The 21,642-nt window shown below is 40.0% G+C and overlaps 1 protein-coding gene across 1 annotated transcript in view; it reads right to left on the bottom strand.

Annotated features, from left to right (window-relative positions):
* LOC118812083 (proline rich transmembrane protein 4) overlaps positions 1-16,890 on the bottom strand; it is a 40,099-nt gene extending 23,209 nt beyond the window's left edge. The window contains 2 exon segments of the mRNA XM_036576786.1: positions 9,278-10,682; positions 16,678-16,890. Coding sequence (XP_036432679.1) covers positions 9,278-10,607 — 1,330 coding nt within the window. The 5' untranslated portion in view covers positions 10,608-10,682; positions 16,678-16,890.
* Between the last annotated feature and the right edge of the window lie 4,752 nt (positions 16,891-21,642).

Genomic DNA, 21,642 nt, shown 5'->3' with positions numbered 1-21,642 from the left:
TTGTATCAATATTATTTATGTTTATTTGAAAATGTATGTTTTTCTAAGCAAAAATGCTTACTGCACAGTTAAATCCTTTTTAATGTTTAATTATAACAGTCTCAGCTATTTGTACTGTACTGTATGTGCATGAATTCTGCTTAATATATCATTTGTTAATCATTATCGTGATATTGGCCTTTGAAGTACTGATATCAGGAGGGTGCAACATGCAAATGAGCCCTCTAACCAATCACAGTTTGACTTAGTGAGTGCTGTTTGTGTCAGAGTTTCAGTTCCAGTGTTTCTTTGCATGTTTTGATATTCATGTTATCCAACAAAACATATGCAAAGGAAACTTACTGCCATATGTGTTTCACAAAAAAGTAAAAATGGACACCATTACATGTATTTCATCTACATATCATACATGAGTATATATATTGGTATATATTTAAAAAGTCAAAATGGGCCCAATTAATTATATCTAGCACACATATTGTAAAACATCACATACTTCACACATCTTGCAGACACATTCTAATATGTGTAATTAAATGTACATATATTTTTCTTCCATATGGGAAAATTGAATTATTTTGGTAAAAACTGCATGAGAGAAAGTGAAACAAGGAAAGGAAAGTGTCCATAGCTTTGCTCTGTCTTCAGCCTCACACTCTGAATAACACGGCTACCGACCCTGTCGTAAGTGTTGTCATGACAACATCACAGCAGCCACTCAGCTGTACCTCTGATTCCATCGCAGTTCAAATGCATCATACATGCAGCATATCAGTTTCAGTTCTGATGTTTTTGAAGTGGTCAGGTGATATTTAATCATTCTGTGGCTAAGAACAACTGTGAAAAAAGTGTAAAATACAGTCAGTCATACAGTCACATGCTCGAAGAAATTAGTTACTGTCCAAGCAATTTTGGAGCATTTCTGTCGGTCCATTCATTGTGAAATTATCACACAATGTAAAGGACAGCTGCCGTGCTCAAATGCTGCAAAGAAGTAAAAATAATAAAAAAATTGGGATACTTGTTTTCCTTTGGACAGTGACAATATGTTGTGTTCTGGATGTTGGTATGCTGGCCAACCAGTATGACCATGCTGGGTGACCAGCTAAACCTGCACAAGCTTAGACCAGTGTGGAATTCATGGTTATGACACCAACTAACATCACATAAACTGCATCCCTAAATCATCTCACACTTGCCTGAAATCAAACTTTAAGTTCATTTCAGATGACTTGCTTATCCTGTATGATACACTGTTATCTACAAAATTGGGCAAATGTGTGGTGCATAGCATCCATCTGAACGCCTAAGACAGACAATCATGTCTTTTCTGATCGACTACATTTGTAATAAGGGGGAAAACTATGTAAATTTGATTTTTTGCTGAACTATCACTGTAAACTCTTAAATCTTTGCAGTGCAAGTGTTCTGCACACTGAATTCAAAACAACAGGAAAGAGGGTGCCACTCATCTGTGTTCTCTCCTCCCCCTCCTCATCTCTCCCTCTTTTTCACCTCCCCCTTCTTGGCTCTCTTCTATCGTCTTCCATCTCTCTCCTCTTCCAGACGACGCTCTTTCAGCCCGTGCCTGCTCCTTCCCCCTCTCCTCTGCTGTGGTAATTGACCTTGCTCAGACTGTGCCTTGGAGGAGGGGGACATGCAACGTGCTGCTGCTTACACCTCTGAAGAACAAGGTGACTCAAGCAGCAGTCAATAATTTGCTGTTTCACAGAGAGAAAGAACCAATCTGTTGAAAGGTTCTTTAAGGAAGCAAAAGAAAAACCATGGCAATGGTTACCAACCTGGTTCTCAGGGCCCCCCAGATGGTTGAGTTGGAGCAAAAAATGTGGATTGTTTGGAGGGCCCTGAGGACCGGGTTATGGGCTACTGTTCTATGGCATCACTTCAGAGAACGTTTTGGCAAAACCTGGAAAAAACGTCCAGTGGGCACACTGCTGACATTTCATCAGCAAAAGTAAGTATGAGAAGTCAGAGGTGGTAATCCATACCAGAATAATAAGTTATCCTTGGGTGAGATTATGCATTATTGCCCTAGATAACATATCCAGACATCTATAACTGCCTTGAAAACACTGCATCGGCAAACACATTGCAGAAGCTAAAAGCATACAAATCGCCAAAATCATATAATTAACATTATCTAGTGTGGAGCGGCCAGCAATATTTTGTCTTTTGTACCATCAGTTGCACCATCTAACATCGTCATGATAGCAAAAAACATAGATAGCTACGTATCTATGTTTGGGTCAGTCAGTGTTGACTTAACTTTAGCTTAAGCTAACATAAGCCCTGCTAATGTTCTAGTGTTAACTGCATTCATTGTCTAGCTAAAGCATAAGAGAGCTAGACAATAATAGCTAGACTGCGTAAGTCAATCATTATTCAACGTCACTTGAAAAATGATGAAAACTATAAATTCATCCTTCACCAACTGTCTACCGGTGAGAGACTGATGAGAGCAGACTCTAGTAATGTTATGAAGAGATGGCTGGAAGTTTTTCATGTTTGTTCTGTTTATTCTATCCATAGTTTTCTCCGCTTGTTCAGCTCTTTGGGCTGGGATGCTACAAAACCTTACACCATTTTGTTTTTTGTTGCTGTTTTCACTACAACCATGAACCATGCAGCACACCAGGGCTATATTTTGTCTGCCCAGATGCTTTATTAACCAACAGCGTACAAACGGTGACTCTACGAGCGCCTCTGTCATGACAAGTGTGATGTCAGTTGAATACTATCTATTGTTCATAGTCTCAGTCAGATGCTGTGTCTGTGCATAGCCATATATGTAGCTCTTTGTGGGGAACAAATGTCTGCAATCCAATTTGGATATTGTGAAGACATTTAACTGGTCCACATGATTTCTTATGTTTTTAGTTTTAGTTAAAAATGTAATATGTAAAGGAAATTACTGTTGGTTCCTGAGGTGAAGGTTAGGGTTAGTAGCATTAAGCTGTATTAATCCATTTAATCAATGACGACTTAAAAGGGAATCCACTGATTCTTTTCTTTGTAGGCTATTTTGCCTTAAAACACCTTGCATATACATAAAAAATACTAAAATCCTATTTCAAAACTATCATAAAACAATATTTTAGACATGGCGTAAGGTATTTGTAAGTATTTTGTTTAACAGCTTTCTGTGAGGGAGCATTCAGAGGCTTTAAACTCAGATGTCTGGTTTCTATCACCACCACTGTGAACAATTCTGATTTGGCACATTTCTCTAGAACGGAGCATCTTAACCATTTCAATCATGCAGAAATTTTGATAAATAAACAGAAATGGATCTCCATTTAATACATTTGGGATGAGCCGGAATGACGTTTGTGATCCAGAACTAATCACCCAACATCAGTAGCTTACTTCACTAATGCTTTTGTGTCAGAAAGCAATCAAATCCTCACAGCAATGTTCCAACGTCTGGTGTAAAGTCCTCTTAGAAAAGTAGAGGCTGTAACTGCAGTAAAGGGGGACAAACTCCCTATTAACACTTTTGATTTCAGATTTTTGAACATCAGATGAGTAGATGTCTACAAACTTTTGAACATATAGTTCGGCCTGTCACAATTATTACATAGCCACCTAATCACAGTTATTTAAGCAGTTTTGTTGGTTTGGGTTAAGACATATTAATGCAACTTCATTATGACACAGCATATCTCTGCTGTCGGAAGAAAATCTTGTATCTCCAGTTTTTGTTGTTTTTCAGTTTTTGTTGTAATTTAAAAAAAAATGCCTGTTGCTCTTTAAATAGTGTATAAATTTCATGATGAATGGACCAAAAGAAATGACCCAAAACTACAGAAAAAAGTATGGTTCCATTTACTTACATTAAACGTAAAGTAGGTTTTTTTCCTTCTCCTGTAAAGTTACCATTTTGGATGGTTTTCTTCCGACAACAGCGATACGTCTAGTGAAAACAAGACAAATTTGAACTTCTAACTCGGTGGTATAACATATTTAGAGCACAGTGTGAGTAAGATTTGTTTAGTTATGAGCTATGTAGCTAAGGCAAATGTTTTAGCATGGATGCTAAAAATGTGTGTTTCACTTGTATTTTTACTCTCATGAAAAAAAATGTAGCCTTTCTTGAGGCCAAGTAATTTGTGTTTGTGTGGGCACACAGCAGTGTAGTGTATCATTTAATGTCAGTACAACTTATGTTAACTACTAAGTGAACTAAGCTAAGAAGCAAGACAGAATCAGCCAATCTGGCCACTTTAGGCTTGAACTAGTTGCATACGATGAACAAAAAAAGACAATTAAATCTTCAATCATGATTATTTATATGGCAATTATTGTGAGCTAAAATTTCATGATTGTGGCAGGCCTACTTCATAAATATGAGAATGCCTGCTTTCTATGTTTGCGCATGCATTGATAAGAGCGGCTTTTCTGTTTCAATCTTTCCCCTTCAGCCAAGAGCGATATCTTAAACATACACATACTGACAAATCTTATCCTGTACATTGTTTGCGAAGCAGAATTAAATGGTATTGGAGAGAGGACTGAAGTGATAAAAAGGAGAAGAAAAAATAAATTGAAGAGAGGAGCACAGAATGGGCCGTAAATTCAAAGGGAGGTAGCAAAGCTTGAAGGGAAATAACAACACAGGAGTGGCAACAGAGGCTTACAGCCAGACAGCGAGGAATGAAGGAAACTAACTAAATCACAAGAAGGGTATATTACTGAGAGAGAGCGAGAACGAGAGAGCATCAGAGGCAGAGAGAGAGACTAAATGGCGAGAGCGGCATGTTCAGCATGTGTGAACAGGCTGGGGGGGAAAACAGATCGTCCCCCAGGATTCATTGTTGTACGGCTGACTCTGCCATCTGAATACTGATAACAGGCCTTTTGCTGAGCTATCCACAGATCCACACTCAAAAGCGCAGATACGCACACAACAAAGAGGGGGCGACTGGTCTTCAGCCCAGCTGCCTGCTGCCACAATACATGCCCTGATATATTTAGATCAAACCTGACACTTATAGTGCACATTCACACTACTATACAGTACATATAATCACAGAGACAGACAAGCACAATCAGAACTACTCAGTCACCTGTGACAAAAAAATTTGTGCTGCAGTATAAATGCATAAGCCATTATTCAAACAGCAAAGGCTTTCAGAGAAGGTGTAAGGATTTCAGAGAAGGTGTAAGGATTTCAGAGAAGGCCCAAAGATTTAGTCATGTCTGTGGCTTTCAGTTCATTTTTATATAGTAGAATCATGCTTGTATTTAAAGCCCTGTAAGTACTACAGTACTACTTGTGTTCCACTGTTATATTCTGGATGGAAACAAAAGGGTTAAATTCTTCAGTGGATAATTGACCAATCAGGAATTCTGTGGTTTCTAAGTAAATAAAGCTAAGCAAGCTCTCCCACTGAATTGGACCTCCAGAGCCACATAGAAGTCCTAACGTGTTAGATTAACAGCATAATTATGAAATTACAGATGAATCAACTAATCATGTTTTGATGTCTAATGGTTCAGACTCATTTTGTGAGGAAAAAAACATCACTCCAGTCACAGACTGTGAATATGTGGGGCAGTCTAATTGGTGGGTTGTCAGAAATGGAAAACAGCAGCAGCTCACTACTGAAAGAATCACTATGAGGCTGTCACAAGTTAACAATATATGCTTACATGCCCAGCACAAGCTCTAACTAAAACAAGTAATGTCTTTTAGAAGCTTGTAATGTCTGTGTTCAATCTAGTATCGCCAAAAACTGCTGCAAATGGGAGCTAAGAAGCTACTAGAATCCCATAGGGGTGCTAGTAGAAGACAGCATTACCATGGAGGTGTTTTTCCTCATGTTTTGACCAAAGACATCTAGAAGCTATATATCAAGCAGCATTACAGGATTAAATTGGTAGATTTTCTCCCTATGCCGAATGTTTGGTGTGACATACTGTTCTCTAATAAAATAAAATGTAAAAAGTACAGATGAATTCCAGGCTTCAAGGTGGCTGCTACTACTGTTTTATCTATGCAATGTACCTTTATCAATTTTTGTATACAACAGTATGCCATTCGGCATCAAAAAACAAGTCTATGTGAGAATACTTAAAGGGACAGTTCCACCATTTTTTCTAAATGTGTGCAAAACTCAATCATTGAGATGTAAACAAAGTTATTTAGAGTGGTTTGATGTGAAATGGTTAATTGTAGAGAAACCTGCTGACTCTGAGAAATCTTCACAGTGGTGGTGATAGAAACTACAGGTTGCAATATATACAATTGTAGCCATTATATTTACTATCCAAAATGACCAGTGAACCTGCATGTGTCTTTTGTGTTACATGTAATGTTTATAATGGTAAAATGGTGGTAAATAAATAAAAAAGTCTTTATTTAGTTTCTCTAGAACAGAGCATTTCACATCAAACCACTCTGAACGACTGTTTATATCTTAATGATTTAATTACGCAGAAATTCTCCTTTAACATGATTTGAAGAAAGTGTGTGATGTGAGACACACAGTCGTATGCAAAAGTTTGGGTGCCCCTAGTCAGATGATATGTGTTTGCTGATTTTCTAAGTGAAAATAAGTTCACACATTCACACATGAAAATAAATAACACATTCTCTACAGAGAACACACTTCTGCACAGTTTAACACAGTTACTGTTTATTTGCTAAATTTGACATCCTTGTGGGGAAAAGCAAACATAAAATGTGGCCTGTGCAAAAGTTTTTGTTTTTATATGTTTCATGTTAGCAAATACATAGAAATTGTTCAATAAAATCTGTAGAAAAAATACCATATTTAAGTGTCTTCTCTGTAGAGGATGTCTTACCTTATTTTTACTTACAAAATCAACAAAACATGGAATTTGACTGGGGTGTTTAAACTTTGGCATACAACTGTATAAGCTTCCATTAGCCTACTTGTTGGGTACGTGTGGCTCCAGTGCAAAACTAAAGAAGCAAATGCTGAACACCAAACGTCTTGGCTGATTAACTGCATTTGGAGTAAGAAAACAGTAAACACTTTAAATATGACTTTTTTTTGCCAAACTATTTACTTAACGTAGCTATGAGTCTTAAATGCCACAGTTGGCTAGACGATGAAGACACTGTGATCCTCTCTCGTGGGAAAGGCTGTCTGAGGTATAACTGACAAACTGCTTTGACATTTTGTGATGTATGTTTCTCCTCGTTTAGGGGGGAGGGGCACTCTCACACTCATTAAGCACACACGCATCAGATGAATGTACAAAGCGGCTGCGGGAGATAACATCACATAAATTATGCATTTTGCATGGATTGCTTTATTCATACTTGACGCATTGACTTTAAAATCTGTTGATCAAATGATCTCAGGTTGAAGTGATTACGGAATTCTAACCACTGCAGGCATTCAGATGGAAAGATGAAACGTTAGATGGAAAACCACTGTAAATGCTAAGTTTAATCACCTACAACTGAAACACCTATCAAGTAGGGCTGCACATATTGGCTTTTGGGATACTGATTTCACAAGAGGACAATATGCAAATGAGCCCTCTAAATTGGGGTTTCATAGGGGCGCAAGCTCTATTTTTCCATTGGTGTCAACAATGTGGGAACAATACTGTTTAATTTGTGTGGTACTATACAAAGTTCTCATTACTTATAAAAATGTGATTAAAACAAATAGCCTATTTGCTTTTGTCTTAACGGCTTAAAGGCAAGTGTCGCATGCCATCCAATCAGATTTGGAAACATGCTTCTACTGTAAACCCAGCCTTCCTACCTAATATAGATAACCAATTTAACTCTGTTCAGCTGATTGGCAATATCAACCTATTAACACTACTAACCAGCTAGCTGGGTGCTATTATAAGCCTTTAAGTACATACAGTAAAAATCTAGTCAGATAAAGCTGTCAAATTCAGTGAAAACAGATTTACATGGAATAGACCTACTGTACGAACAAATGTCTGATATAGCTACCTCTGTCATGACAGCTGTATCTGGCTATGCTGGCTACGTCCCTACACAGCAGAATACTTTACAACAGTGGTCTCCAACCCTGGTCCTGGAGAACTGCCTTCCTGCAGAGTCTAGTTCCAATCACAGTTTCCCACACCTGCTCCAGCTAATCAACCTCTTCCCAGGGCCCTGATTGGCTGGATCAGATGTATTAACATTAAGTAAGGGGTGGAGTAGCTTACTGGACACAGGTTGAAGCTAAACTCTACAGGATGGTAGATCTCCAGGACCAAGGTCGGAGACCACTGCTTTAGAATTACACTCTATGTCCAAAGGTTTGTAGACACCTGCTTATCCATCGTTTCTTTTGAAATCAAGGGTATTAATAGGGAGTTTGCTCCCCCTTCACTGCAGTAACAGCCTCTACTCTTCTGGGAAAGCTTTACACTAGATGTTAGAACATTGCTGTGAGGATTTGATTGCATTCAGACACAAGAGCATTAGTGAGGTCAGGTACTGTTGTTGAATGATTAGTTCTGGATCACAAACTCCACTCCATTCCAAAGGTACTGGATGGAGCTCCATCACTCCAGAGAACACAGTTTCACTGCCAGAGCTGGGGCTGATTAGTTGGGGCTGATTAGTTGGATCAGGTGTGTTGGGAGCAACACTAAAAAGTGCAGGGCAGTGGGCCTCCAGGACAGTGGCAGTGCTTTTCTATGGAGGTTATAGAAGATGTGCGTGTGCTAGTTGAATGCCAGTCTCAGCAATGGGTGCACTTTAAAGTAGTTGAATTAACTAATTAGACCAAGCGTCTGGATACTTTTAGACACACAGTGTAGGTTTTACAAGATAAATAACAACAAGTACTCTAGGCTACTTGAACAAATCATGAAATAGCAGGAAGAACTCAATGCTGGCTTACATGACTGTGAAATCTGGTAGAATGGTATAAGGAGGACATGCCACATGATAGTGTTACATTATTGATGCATTTCTAATATGTCGCAAGATGTAATATGTGGAAAAATAATCGCAATGCTACTGTTTTATCTATGTCGAGCAGCCCCTAACATCAAAACAATTCAACAGATGTTCAAGCAGGTGGAAAAATGTTATCTGAAAGAAAACCCAAGCATTTCTTTAAAGTAGCCACTGCTAGCAAACAATAACCAAACAGTGTCATTTTTCAGCGCCATCAGCAATCAATAAATTCTCACATCAGACTCCCAGAGACAATTTCATGGGTCATTACTGTATTGACTCGGTATTGCGGTCACTTGGGCTCTATCACAATAACAGCCAGGGCAGGGCTGGATTATCTTGGCTTACCTCCTGCTGATGAGGCTGTGGTTAAGGCAGTGTGAGTTACATTCGGGATGCTGCCCAAGTGTCCCTCCTGTGGCTTGCTTGCACTCATCACCAACCATGGAAGTCTATCAGGAGGCCCGTTAGTAGCTTCAACCTCAGGAGTCTGCTGGGGAACAGGAGTCTCCTCCACAATTTGCGTGGTGCTGAGGGAACTCTCCGGAGTGGTGGTCAGACTAAGCTGCAGCTTCGTGGTGGGTTCAGTGGGCAACGATGTTGAAACAGCTGGCTGTTGTTGTGTAGTTGTTGACTTAATCACTTTTGGTTGAGAGGTCATCAGCCTGGGCTCTAATGATGTCAATGACTGGAAACCAGTGGTTGTGATTTGGTCATTTTTGAGGCTTTTTGTCTTAGCATTTTGAAATTCAACAGATTTTGTGGTCTGCTTGGTCCTCTGGTTTACCTGTGTAGAAGAGGTTGTTGTTTCCTGTGATGTTCCAATGACATATCCATTGGTTTTTTGTGTAGAGACTGGAGGAGGTGCAGTCTGTGGAGTTTTTTCTGAGTGTCTGCCTCTGTTGGAAGGCCAGAACTCGAGGTCAAAGTTGGGGTCAGGCTCGGACAAGGTCTTAGGCTTGTCTGTTTGCTGTCGTCCCCTGAGCAGATTATTTTTGGGAGGTTTGGTTCCCCTCTGTGGAAGCAGAGTGCCTATCTGCGCTGGGCTGGTTGGAGTTTCCTCCGGCCGGAGTGTGATTATCTGGTAGGTGGGACTAGTTGGAGCTTCCACAAACACTGCGTAGCCCTGTGAGGTGATATTTGAACTTGCTGGTGGCCTTTCACTTATTGGATTTCGCAGGGTCGTGGCAACCGGTGCCTCCACAGACACTGTGTGATCTTGTGTGGTGATGATGTTTGAACTTTCCGTTGTTGGATTTTGTATGGTTGTGGCAACCTGTGCCTCCACAGACACCGTGTGATCTTGTGTGGTGATGCTGTTTGAACTTTCCGTTGTTGGATTCTGTATGGTCGTGTCAACCTGTGCATCCACAGACACTGTGTCATCTTGTGTGGTGATGATCTCTGAACTTTTTGGTGGACTTTCTGTTGTTGGATTTTGCATGGTTGTGGCAACCTGCGCCTTCACATTTTGTGTCAAGAAAGGAAAGGGCAGCTTCAAAGATGGAATGGGCATATCCGGAATCCATTTTCCAAAGTCTGGTACTCCCCATGTGCCTGAGGCTCCTTTTGACTGTGTGGTGGGCTTCGGCCCGCTTCTGCCGAATAGCCCACCGCTGGCGGAGCTGAAGAACAAGAGTAAGAAGCAAACCACCAGTGTCCTCCGCAGAAGAAGCATGCTGCCTGCCTTTTTCTGGTGTTCTGCAGGTCACATGGTGTCCTCTGTCTAACAGCCCACTAGACTCAAAGTGACCTAAAAGACAGATTCATAAAATATAAGTCCACAGTCTTCAGTCTTCAACAGCCTGACTGTCACCTAGATTTCACCTTTAGAATTAAATAATATAATTTGATACTTGTTCACCACAGTAAACAGTCTAGGGAAATTTGGTCTACCTCTAGGTTATAAACCGACTGCTCAACCAGCCTCCCTGTGCTGAGTGAACAGTGATGATGTGAATCTACATTTTATCCTTGTTTATTTACCATATGGTCTGTCATTTGAAAATTATACCTCCTTTCATGTTGATGTTATGAAGAACACTGTTGACTGTGGGTTTGTTTTAGGTTGTAATCAACAATCCTAAGATTCCCAGTTAGAGGTTTCTGGCCCCATATCGTCTTTACTACTTCTTATTGACAAAAGGGCAGCTTCAGTGTTCTATTGAAGCTCTACTTATAGGGAGCTCTTTGAGAGTATGAATGGAGGAGTGGGGGCTCCTATGTGCATTTGGGGGTTGGGTTGGGGGCTTTTTTGGAGTGACGGGGTAATTTAGGGGTTCAAAGCCAATGGGCTGTTGCCTGAGTGAAGTGAGTGGAGCACCCCTGGAATTTCTCTCAGAACCTAGAGAGAAACCTGGGTGCTATAACTGGGCTTCCAACTCTCCAAAATTACCTCTTCCATCCGCTCTCCTCTCTCTCCCTCGTCTTTTCTCCCTCTTTCTTAAACACACAAGATTGATTTCTTCTTTAATCCAGGATAAACTGCCTGAACCCTCCTACTGGGAACAACATCAGTTTGTGCTCAGTCTGCCAACAGAGGAGCAGCCATTTTATATCTCACTTCTCCTCCACCTCTTCCCTCTCTCCTTCCGCCTCTTTCTCTCTCCAACTCTCTTGGTGGCCTCACTAACAGATATTCAGCCTGCACCCTTGGGCTTAATTCCAGTGTCTGTATGGTGTAGAGGGATATTGTAGCTCTCCTCATCATCCTCATCTCAGAGATGACCTTCCTTAAGGGTCTGATAAAGATTCAACTTTCTGACCACTGTCCTTCAGTTGGCCATATAAAGCCTCAGGGTGAAAAAAGAACAGAGAAATTATACTTGTGAAAGTAAGAGTACTGTGTCTAAATCGAATTTATGTAAAAGTGAAAGTGTGGGGAAAAATATACTTGAGTGAAAGTTATCCACATACTCAAGCATGTAATGGTGCATTACTGAAACATATTGTTATTTGATAAACAATACAAACACCTATTATTGGTGCTGTGGACCAACCGCTGGTCTATTTTCTCTACGGTCCTGTGCTTAATAGTAGTAAAGTTGTAGTTAGTGTAAAGTTGTAGTTGTAGTATATTTCGAGAAGAATTTATTGTGTAGTGTTGGTGTAGTTTGACTGCATTTATTAACGGCGTAATGATCAATACTGACCCTTTAAAAAGACAAATTAGCACAGTTGTAGGCAGTTTTATTTTACAGTGATGAATTTAGTGTAATGTTTTAATGAGCTTCTGGGTTTTAAGACCTAAATAAAAATGTAAGGGGCAAAAAGTATGCACATCTCTTGGAAATGTAAATCTGTAAAACTACATGTATTCAATTTCGAGTAAAATATAAAACTTCCATGACAATACTTTTGATTTTTGATACCGATTCCTGATGGATACTTTCCCCGATAGCTTCTTTGTAATTACAAACTAAAAGAGGGTCTGGCTTAAACCAGAAATGAGTGTGAAGTGGGTATATTTACTGACCACAATGGGCCACAGACTAATGAAGTAGCTCTGACATTAATAACACAGATACTGAAAGTAATTTAGACAGTCTAGATTTTAAAACAAGCATGTCTGTTGGGTCACAGATGCCAGGACCAACATTTAGGTGCTGAAATTTGGAACAGAATAAGATCGAGAATTTTTCCATACGTGGTCGTATTGAACTCATTCGGTCTATATGGAATTTTGGTATCCAGCCCTTGTCCTGCAAGACATTAACATTGTGTCATGTTAGCTATGCATTTCATACTGTGGGGTAGAACGCATGAAAGTCTACTCTTAGATGCTCATTTTAGGTGAAGTGCTTCAATTAAAACCAGCTAATGTTAAAGCTTAGAGGTTTTTAAAGAAATATCGGTATCAGTACAGGTTAAAAGCTAAGGGGCTTTAGCCTGGTGGGGGCACATTTAGATGAACAGATTCTGTCTTTCTGTGAACAGTACTAAATTGCTTTCACTGTGAACATAATTTAGGCCTCCTGTGGGGTTTTACAACTGAACAGTTCAAGGTTTTTGGATATTCGACAAGCCTTTCAGAAATCTGCTTTTTTTGTTATGGAGTGAATTAATTATTGAGGTTCAAGGTGATACTGCCCTGAAGCCTCACTGCGTTTTTATTCTGAGTAGGTGTACTCAAAGAACGTTTTATATGTGAAAGAAACAAGGCAAGATTCAATTGGAGTTCTCTATTTCTTTTACCACTGTCTCTCTCTCTCTGTACATACCTTTTTCATCCAATGCCCCCAAACCCTGAGATATAGGCCAAAGCACAAGCAGTCTGAGGTTATGTAGCTGCTTGTTTTTTTCTATTCTTAGTTAGGCTGTATGTTTAGAGCTGCTGATATAGGGCTGTTGAACTGTAGGCTACTGGAAGATTGTTCAGTCTGCAGGGAAACTGTGTATGAGTCCTCCACTGCTAGACTGAGTGAGTCAGAGTTTGATGCTCCCCGTAATTCTCCACTCATCCATACTCAAAGCAAAAGCATATGGTATAGCAGGGAGCTGGACAGTCGGGAGAGCTTCCTCACTGTAGGAAGCGCGGTATTTATGCAATGCGCTTCAGGAAAAGTATGAATAATATCTGGGACACTTCAGAACACGTCAGAATGTGACATGATATTGCCTGTGGAGAAGAGGAAATGGAGTCTAAATGAGTAATATTTACTACTGAAGCTCTCTCTTTATCTCTCTTTCTCTTTCTCTCTCCCTCTTTGCCCTTTCATTCTTTCACTGTCATTTAGTTGCACTATGACGGGCCCTATCATAATGAGATGTGTTCACTCAAGTGGAAAAAGACAGAAAGAGTGGGAGAGCATGATGAAGAGGGAGAAGAGGCCAGAAGACAAGTAAGAATCTAACAGCTGTGGAGGGAATAGTATACGGAGTAGTAAAGAGAGAGCTCCTGAAATTAATTTCATGAACTCTTAGATGTAAATCCCTCACTCTGCCTCTTTATATCGGATAGTGGGGTCTTGCTCTGTAAAGTCCGCATCCTTTGATTTTCTTCTTCTTTTGTGTCTTAGATTCCCTTTTCACTCTCGTAATCTCTTTATAATATGGATTAGCAGCTCTTTTCTTACAGTACTGTATTGTTTCCCGCATTGACGTCTTGCAAGAGCCATAGACTATAATGTAATAGCGTACAGTGCTATGCTGCTATATTCAGCCCTTCACCATGTTTGTTGAACTGCCTTTTAAATGCCCAACAATGAGGGCCAATCAATGATTATTGGGTTTGAGGGAATCGTTAATGGGTTTAGGGCAATCGATGATGATTAGAATAAGAAAAAAGGGAAGGTATGCGATATAAGACCATTAGAGGAGAGAAATGGAGGATTGTGGAAGAGGAGTGTGGGCCTTCACTATGTGGAGGGTTTCAGATGAATTTCTATCACTGAGGTGTATCGTAAATGTTGATGGATTAACTTGTCATGACACCGCTTACTTCTAACACGTCCCTATAAGTGCACAGAGGCGTTTGGAATCAATAGCCTACTCCTCTCAGTAATAGGCTGATTTATGGGCTGTGAGTCTTTCTCCTTGTGTGGGTTCTGGCTCATAAATACAGACATAGGAGTGCATTTGTGACCCTAAACATTGCCAATGGAAGGTGATCTTTTGAGATGATTTTACAGGGAAGGACTCTTAACACATTGCCATTTCAGCAACTCTAGCCTTGATACAGTCATATGCAAAAGTTTGTACACCCCCTGGTCAAATGACATGCTTTGCTGATTTTCTAAGTGAAAATAAGTCAACACATGTGTAAATGCTAGTGCACAATTTCTATGCAATTGCTATTTAATATATTGGAAAAAATAAAACAAAATATGAAATGTGTGGTAAAACATTTATTTGGATGGTCCACTGTAGATGCTTTGTAGATGCTCAGTATATCTTTAAGTAACAATGAGTATGGAAGATTCTATTAAATCTAACCATAAGCCTAAACCTAATCCTAACTCTAACCTCAAGGTAAAACCTACACCTACTCCCAAACCTAACCCTAACCATAATGTTGTTGATAATCAACTGAGTATCACCAGAAAGTTTGTTAATGATTTAAGTATCTGTAGATCATCTATAGGGGACCATCCAAATAAAGTGTGACTAAATCGTGCTCTCTGCAGAGGATATCTTAACTTATTGTCAATAAATCAACAAAACGTCATTTGACTGGGGCACCCAAGCTTTAGCATACAACTGCATGCCAGTTCCTATTTAACAGATTAACAATAAAACGTTAATTAAAAAGTTAATTTTTTCCATTTTTTCACTGTAACGTTAGACTGAATACTGCTAACAACATCACTTCGGCACCCTTTAGCTCTCAACAATCATGTTATCTAGAAGCCTTTTTCTTTAGGCCCCCTGGTGGCCATTCTGGAAATGAATCTGACTCAAATATTTTGGATTAAAATAATGAATTATACTATTTATTTTATCAGATTAACTAGGACAGTGTTGTCTCTCTATATGTGAAATGTTTTGACTCTGTGTTGAGCTGCTAGTGAGCAATTATGTGTGATAGGGGAGGGGTGAGAACCCCCTGCTGTGGCAACATTTCAAATGCCTAAACAAAAACAGCTGTGATGAGATAATCGAACAGCGCAAATGAAGCTTCCTTCATATGGCTGTTTACAATAAAACAAACACAATACAACACTTTTATAAATGTTGGCTTGCTTGCTCACCTATGAAGATGAAAATGTAGTTTGTTTCTGTTTTTTTACATCAAAATATACTCGATCAACGTTGAAAAAACGAAGCAAAAAAGCCAATCCAAATCCAAAAACAGGCTTTGCATTTTATGGCTACTGTGAAAAGGGGTTTAATGAATCGTGTCTATATCAGATCTATTTCTGCATGCATGTTGTTGATGGCAACATATTGCACTGTGCCAAACTGCCCTCAGCCATCGACTGATGCTGGCTGTCCTTGTTTATCTCACGCTGGGCTCTGCAGTGTCACAGTGCATAGATGGACCCCGAAGGTCACAGCTAGACTGATACCAAACATCCACCATTGACTTTAAAGCATCAATACATTAGTGGTACAGTATAACCTGTTGATTGGTTGACTGTGTTTATATTCAGCATCCTTGCAGCCTTTAGCTGAGCCTCTATCCTCTACACACATGTTGTGTTTTCTATCCTGAAACACACACACACACACACACACACCCACACACACACAGAAGCATGCAGTGCCACACCACAGCAAGCGAGTCAATTATGCCTGGCTGTGAAAGTGTGATTAATGAACTGTCACGTTAATGTTTTTATTGGGCGTTCGCTCGATGCATCTGGATCACCTGATTATTTCAAACGCTCCCTTCCAAAGCCAGCCTGCTCCGCTGGCCGCCTTCACCATGGTTACCGGCCGAGTATGTCTGGCTAAAGCATCCGACGGGGGCTCTTAATGCACATATATATAAATATGGCACCTTAAAGAGTCCTTTACTGCTGTACAAACATCTTTATCTGTTTTTCTGTCTCAAGAGTTATAGCCTGCATCACATTGATAGAGATGTCAATGAGCAGCAGTTAACAGGCACAAACACAAGCTTACTCACTGCTGACTGTACATGTTCGTGTCTGCAGGTTTAACCCTACCTGGTCATTCTACACATTAGCTGGCTGTGCTGAGTCTCTCTCCTCTCTCTCTTTAAATCCCCCTGTGTGTGTTGCCCTCCCCAGTGACCAGATCTTCTGTAGTAGTGTCCGAGCCGAGATACAGCGTGGGTCACTCACCCTTTCCAAGCTGGAGAATATGGAGTCCTGCACTAGAAGCTGCAGTAGTAGCAGTAGCAGCAGTGGCGCTCAGCTGCAGGAGAGATCAGTCTGCCTGTGCCTGTGGGAGAGAAACTGAGCTTCAGTCCGGCTCGCTCTCTCTCGCTCCCTCTCTCTATTCCTCCCTCCCTCACTCTCACTGACTATGCCTTCCTCACTCTCTCTTTCGCAAAAGCCGTGCCTCTCTCTCTCTCTCTTAAAAGCCATGCCTCTCTCTCCCTCCCACCCTTCCTCACTCTCACTAACTGTGCCTCTCTCTCTTTCTCCTTCTCTCTCTCCCTCTCACAGAAGACATGCCTCTTTCTCTCTCTCCCTCTCCCACACACACACACACACACTGACTGTCCCTCTCTAATTTTCTCCAAATGTATTTCGCACCCACGCATACATACTTTTATGAAATGGTAAGTTCATAGAATTAGGAAAGAAACACATTCTTCGTTTTTAATGCACATTAATTAACAACATTTTTTCCATGTAATTTGGAACATTTCTGTTCATTCATCCTGTAGTTCAATGGAAAAGGCAGATGGTGATTTCAGATGGTGAAAAAAATAAAAAGAGGTTTTACACTGCAAAAAGAAATAAGGGTCATCCCACATCTAGTAAATATGTATATATTATATACATAATATTTCTCATTCATTTTGTTTTGAGTCATTTTACCTAGAGTAATTGTCTTATTGCGCTGGCAGTTCATTTCACTTCCTTCAAACATTACTTCTTAAAACAAGCAAAAATATCCACTGAAGGAATGAAATAATTTCATTCAATAAAATTTCCTAAAACAACCAGAAATGTATTGAATTATCCATTAAAATCCTTTTCCTTTAAGAATCTTTTCCCCTCTTCTTATAAGAATCATATAAACAGAAACATTAGATATTACTGACTAGATTTAAGATTATTTTACTTGCCAAGATGTCATTTTTTGCCACATAATATAAGAAGCACTATATGTATCTATACATAAATGAGCTGAAACATTATGACCACTCACAGATGAAGCGAATAATGTTGATTAGCGTGTAACAATGGCGCATGCCAAGGTCAGGGATATAGAGGGTAAGTGAACAGTTGGTTCTCATAGTCGACATGTTGGATGTTGGACCTTGGAGTAATGGAAGAAGGTTGTTTGGTCCGATGAGTCCCATTCTCTCTTTTCATCATGTGGACGGCTGGGTACATGTGTGCCGTTTACCTGGGGAAGTGATGGAACCAGATTACAATGTAGGAAGAAGGCAAGCTGGTGAGGGGAGTGTGATGCTCTGGGCAATGGTCTTCTGGGAAATCCTGGGTCTAGGCCTTCATGTGGACACTACCTAATTTAACATTGTTGCAGACCAGGTACACCCCTTCATGGCAATGGTATTCCCTAATATTCCTCTTTCAGCAGAATCATGCGCCCTGCCACACTGCACACATTGAACATGATGAAGAGTTCAGAGTGTTGTCCTGGCCTCTAAAATCTCCAGCTCTCAATGCAGTCGATCATCTGTGAGATGTGCTGGTAAAACAAGTCTGGTTTTGGTGGCACACAGAGGACCAGTAGCATATTGGGCAGGTTTGGCTTATCAGTGTATATAAAGTACTGTGCAAATGTGCTGTTCAGAACTGTTTATCTCAGCAAGGACTGTGTGTTTGCCAGTAAAAACAACATATGGCTTTAGAATAAATACAAATAAACATAAACGCTATAAAATCTTTCTTTAAGATTGACTCCTCAGGATTCATTGGATAGAAACTGGACTTCCTCAAGGAGAGTTTTGGAAACTTTTTGCTTAAGCTAACACACTGTAAATTGTAGAATGTTTTTGTATTTTTTCTAATTTTTTATTAATTCTAATTAATGTGTTTGAACCATTAATCTCTCTGTGTCTCTCTCTCCCTTCTCCCTGTTAGCTCCTGCATCTGTAGTCTAGTGTCGGCTTCAGCCTCACAATAGCCAGGGTCACACCTCAGTGAGCAGATTGTTCATTTGCAGACGCAAGGCAGCAGAGCCGACTAGCGCATGGGCGAAACACTTTTACCCACAAACATTAGCATGCCATGCTCTTCACATGACTTTTGCCACATTTCAGTTCCCCATCAATAACACTATCCCCCACTTCTCAAGGCATTCTAATTTAGCTCCCCCCATTGTGTTCCCACAGAAATAGAAGGTTCTGGATCATAAATCTGCGATCCCCGGAATTCTCCACATTTAGAAACAATCCAAAGCACCCCTGCCCAAGGAAGTGTAATTTCCTGATTGGCTGTGTCGCCTCCATGCCAAATTCCTATCAAATCTCTCCAACTGGATGAGGCTTGCGAGTCTTAAAGTCAGTTTGACCTCTCACACACTCACACATACACCTGTTTTTACCTCTTCATCTTCATCCTGGATGACTAGATGCCAGGAAAGTGGTCAGGATGAGACCATTGTCTGAGAGTTTTGAGGTGGCTGGTATATTTTTGAATCTGAGAATATGAGTTAGGTCAATTTTATTCAACTGGAGATGCACTTTGGTACATAAACTGTAGCCAATGTCTCGAATTTATTTTTCAGTTCTTCATGGAAATCTTTCTCGCAAGTTGTCACCAGTATGAATGAAACTCACTATAGTGACAGAAGAGAATGCTAAGCACATATCATATACCCACCAGTATAGCTACCAGGTCGACTGGCTATTGAAGGAACACTTCAGCCAGGAAAACCCCCTTCTGATGACATTACTTGTAGGTGGGAGGAACTTTTGAAAACTATAACTACTTTAGGGTTGATATTTGGGGGCAGACTGAAATGTGCTTTCTAGCTCCTTGAGTAATGCTAAAGATGTTTGACTCTCCACAGGTTGAGAACCAGGTATTATCTTTTCACAACTGGATTTTCACATCTATCATAGTAGTGGGAAATACGTTAAGACATGTATATGTATCAAATGAAGTATGCATGTCACATATAGCAGTTAAGTAATGTGTTTTCTAGCTTCCAAGGAATAACATTAGCTATCTAGCGTACTTCAGAATTCGGCTAGTGAAAAAAGTAACCAAAAAACAAAACAAAACCTTTAAAAGGTTCGTCCCACCTTCAAGATACATCAGCAGGGATGGGTTTGCTAGCCTGGACAGAGTATTCCTTTAATGTATGTTGCATCATCCTTCAGTGAGAACAACACCAGCTGTACCATGGACTCTTTTTTTTGATAAACACTGCTTTTGATAGTGCTTTCAGGTTTTTATTTAAAGGTAACACCATTGCAATAGGATCTTTCTGCCAGAGCAGACATCTCCATGTTCCACAAGCTTCTACTGAGGACGATCATTTGGAACATCACCTCAGGGACCGCCTGTGCTGATGAAAATTGTTTATCATTTAGCTCAGCTCGGCAAATGGAGGCTCAGCACAAACCCTGCTGTTTCCGACGAATATGTGAATATTTCCCATGGGGGCCTACTTTCTGTCTGCGTGTTCTCCAACTCCTTTCAGTGTGTTCTTTACTCCTTTCAGTGTGTTCTGTTCCTACACCCATCGGAAAGCACAAAGCCTGCTCAGATCTTTACCTCATTTATCTGACATCAAACTGAGGCTCGTACATGAATGTACCAATAAAGCTGCTTTGATTATCGCTTATATTTGTAGTTGATCTGATTGGGCCACAGCATAGAGATTTCTGACAGTCTTTCTAACAGTGTCGTAGATTGTTAAGTAATGCTCCTGATGTTTGAGTGTCCACAGCTTGAGAATATATTCCACAGAGAACAGCCTTTTCAAGCAGGTATTGTCTTTTCACAACAGACCTTTCATGTCTTTTGTAGTAGTGGAAAGCATGATACGTCATTTACGTGCATCGAAAATAGTGTGTGTATCATGTGTAGCAGTTGGGAAAAAGGCAAGTTATTATGGACACACATAGCTGCCTCTGTCCTCATTACCCAACCAAGCCAATCTGCCTCCTATATTCAAAAAAAGCTAACAATGGCAAGTTATGTGGCACAGTTTGTAGGGAACAATGGCCTCTGACCGTTTACATAAGCACGGATATCAGAAAGACTGTTCTTTAATGCGTGAAATAAAATGAAAGGGCATGCGCATAAATCTTAAAACTCTAATTGTGGAAAGCATTGTAGACATAAGGGCCTACAGTGTTGTGCAAATGTCAGAGACCACTCTTTATATATTTAATCTCCAGTCAAAATGGTAATATACTATAATATATGAGTTATTCATATTTTTAGTGTCAGGAATAAAAGAGCAGAAACATTTGTTTTACACAAATTACACAGAAGCCTCAATAACTAAATGTAATATACATATTTGTTCAGTATGTAGTGTGTCCACTCTTTGCATCCATTACATCTTTAGCTCTTTTCAGGAGACTCGCTTTCAGCGTTTTAAAGAAATCTGCAGGGGTATTTTTCCACACCTCCAAAGTTCAGTCTTACAAGTTGGTTGCATTTTCTGCTTCTCACCATCCAAGTAATCCCAAACACATTCAGTGATCTTCTGGTGATATTCTGGTGGTGGTCAATTGTTTTGAGAATGCCAGCAGCTTCAACCAATGAACACCTAATTCACAATAAAAAATCCTTTTCAAAATGAACTATATTGATCACTTTTAGCTGTTTCATTCAAATTTCAACACCAGGGCAATGCTAATATCTATTTAATTTACAGACAAAATGGCCATTAAGTACAAGTTATTCATTTTCTAAGCATCAGGAAAGAAGCAGAAAGCATATATTTAAAAATATAATTCTGTAAAGGCCTGGGTCGCTTTTATAGGACTTTAAACATGAAATACCAAGATCATTAATGGGCTCTAAAGTGTGCTCAAAGAATTTACCGCTGTTTTTGTTGTTTTAGTGAAGCATTTGGAGGGCAGTGGATGCTGTTTTTGCCATGGCAGTGTAAAGTCATTGTGCCTCTGGTCCCTCCTAACGGCA

This window comes from Colossoma macropomum, unplaced genomic scaffold (assembly GCF_904425465.1).
Source record: "Colossoma macropomum unplaced genomic scaffold, Colossoma_macropomum, whole genome shotgun sequence".
In the NCBI taxonomy this organism is placed as follows: Eukaryota; Metazoa; Chordata; class Actinopteri; order Characiformes; family Serrasalmidae; genus Colossoma; species Colossoma macropomum.
The sequence above is the reverse complement of the archived record's forward strand: the minus strand, read 5'-3'. Positions and strand labels throughout refer to the sequence as shown.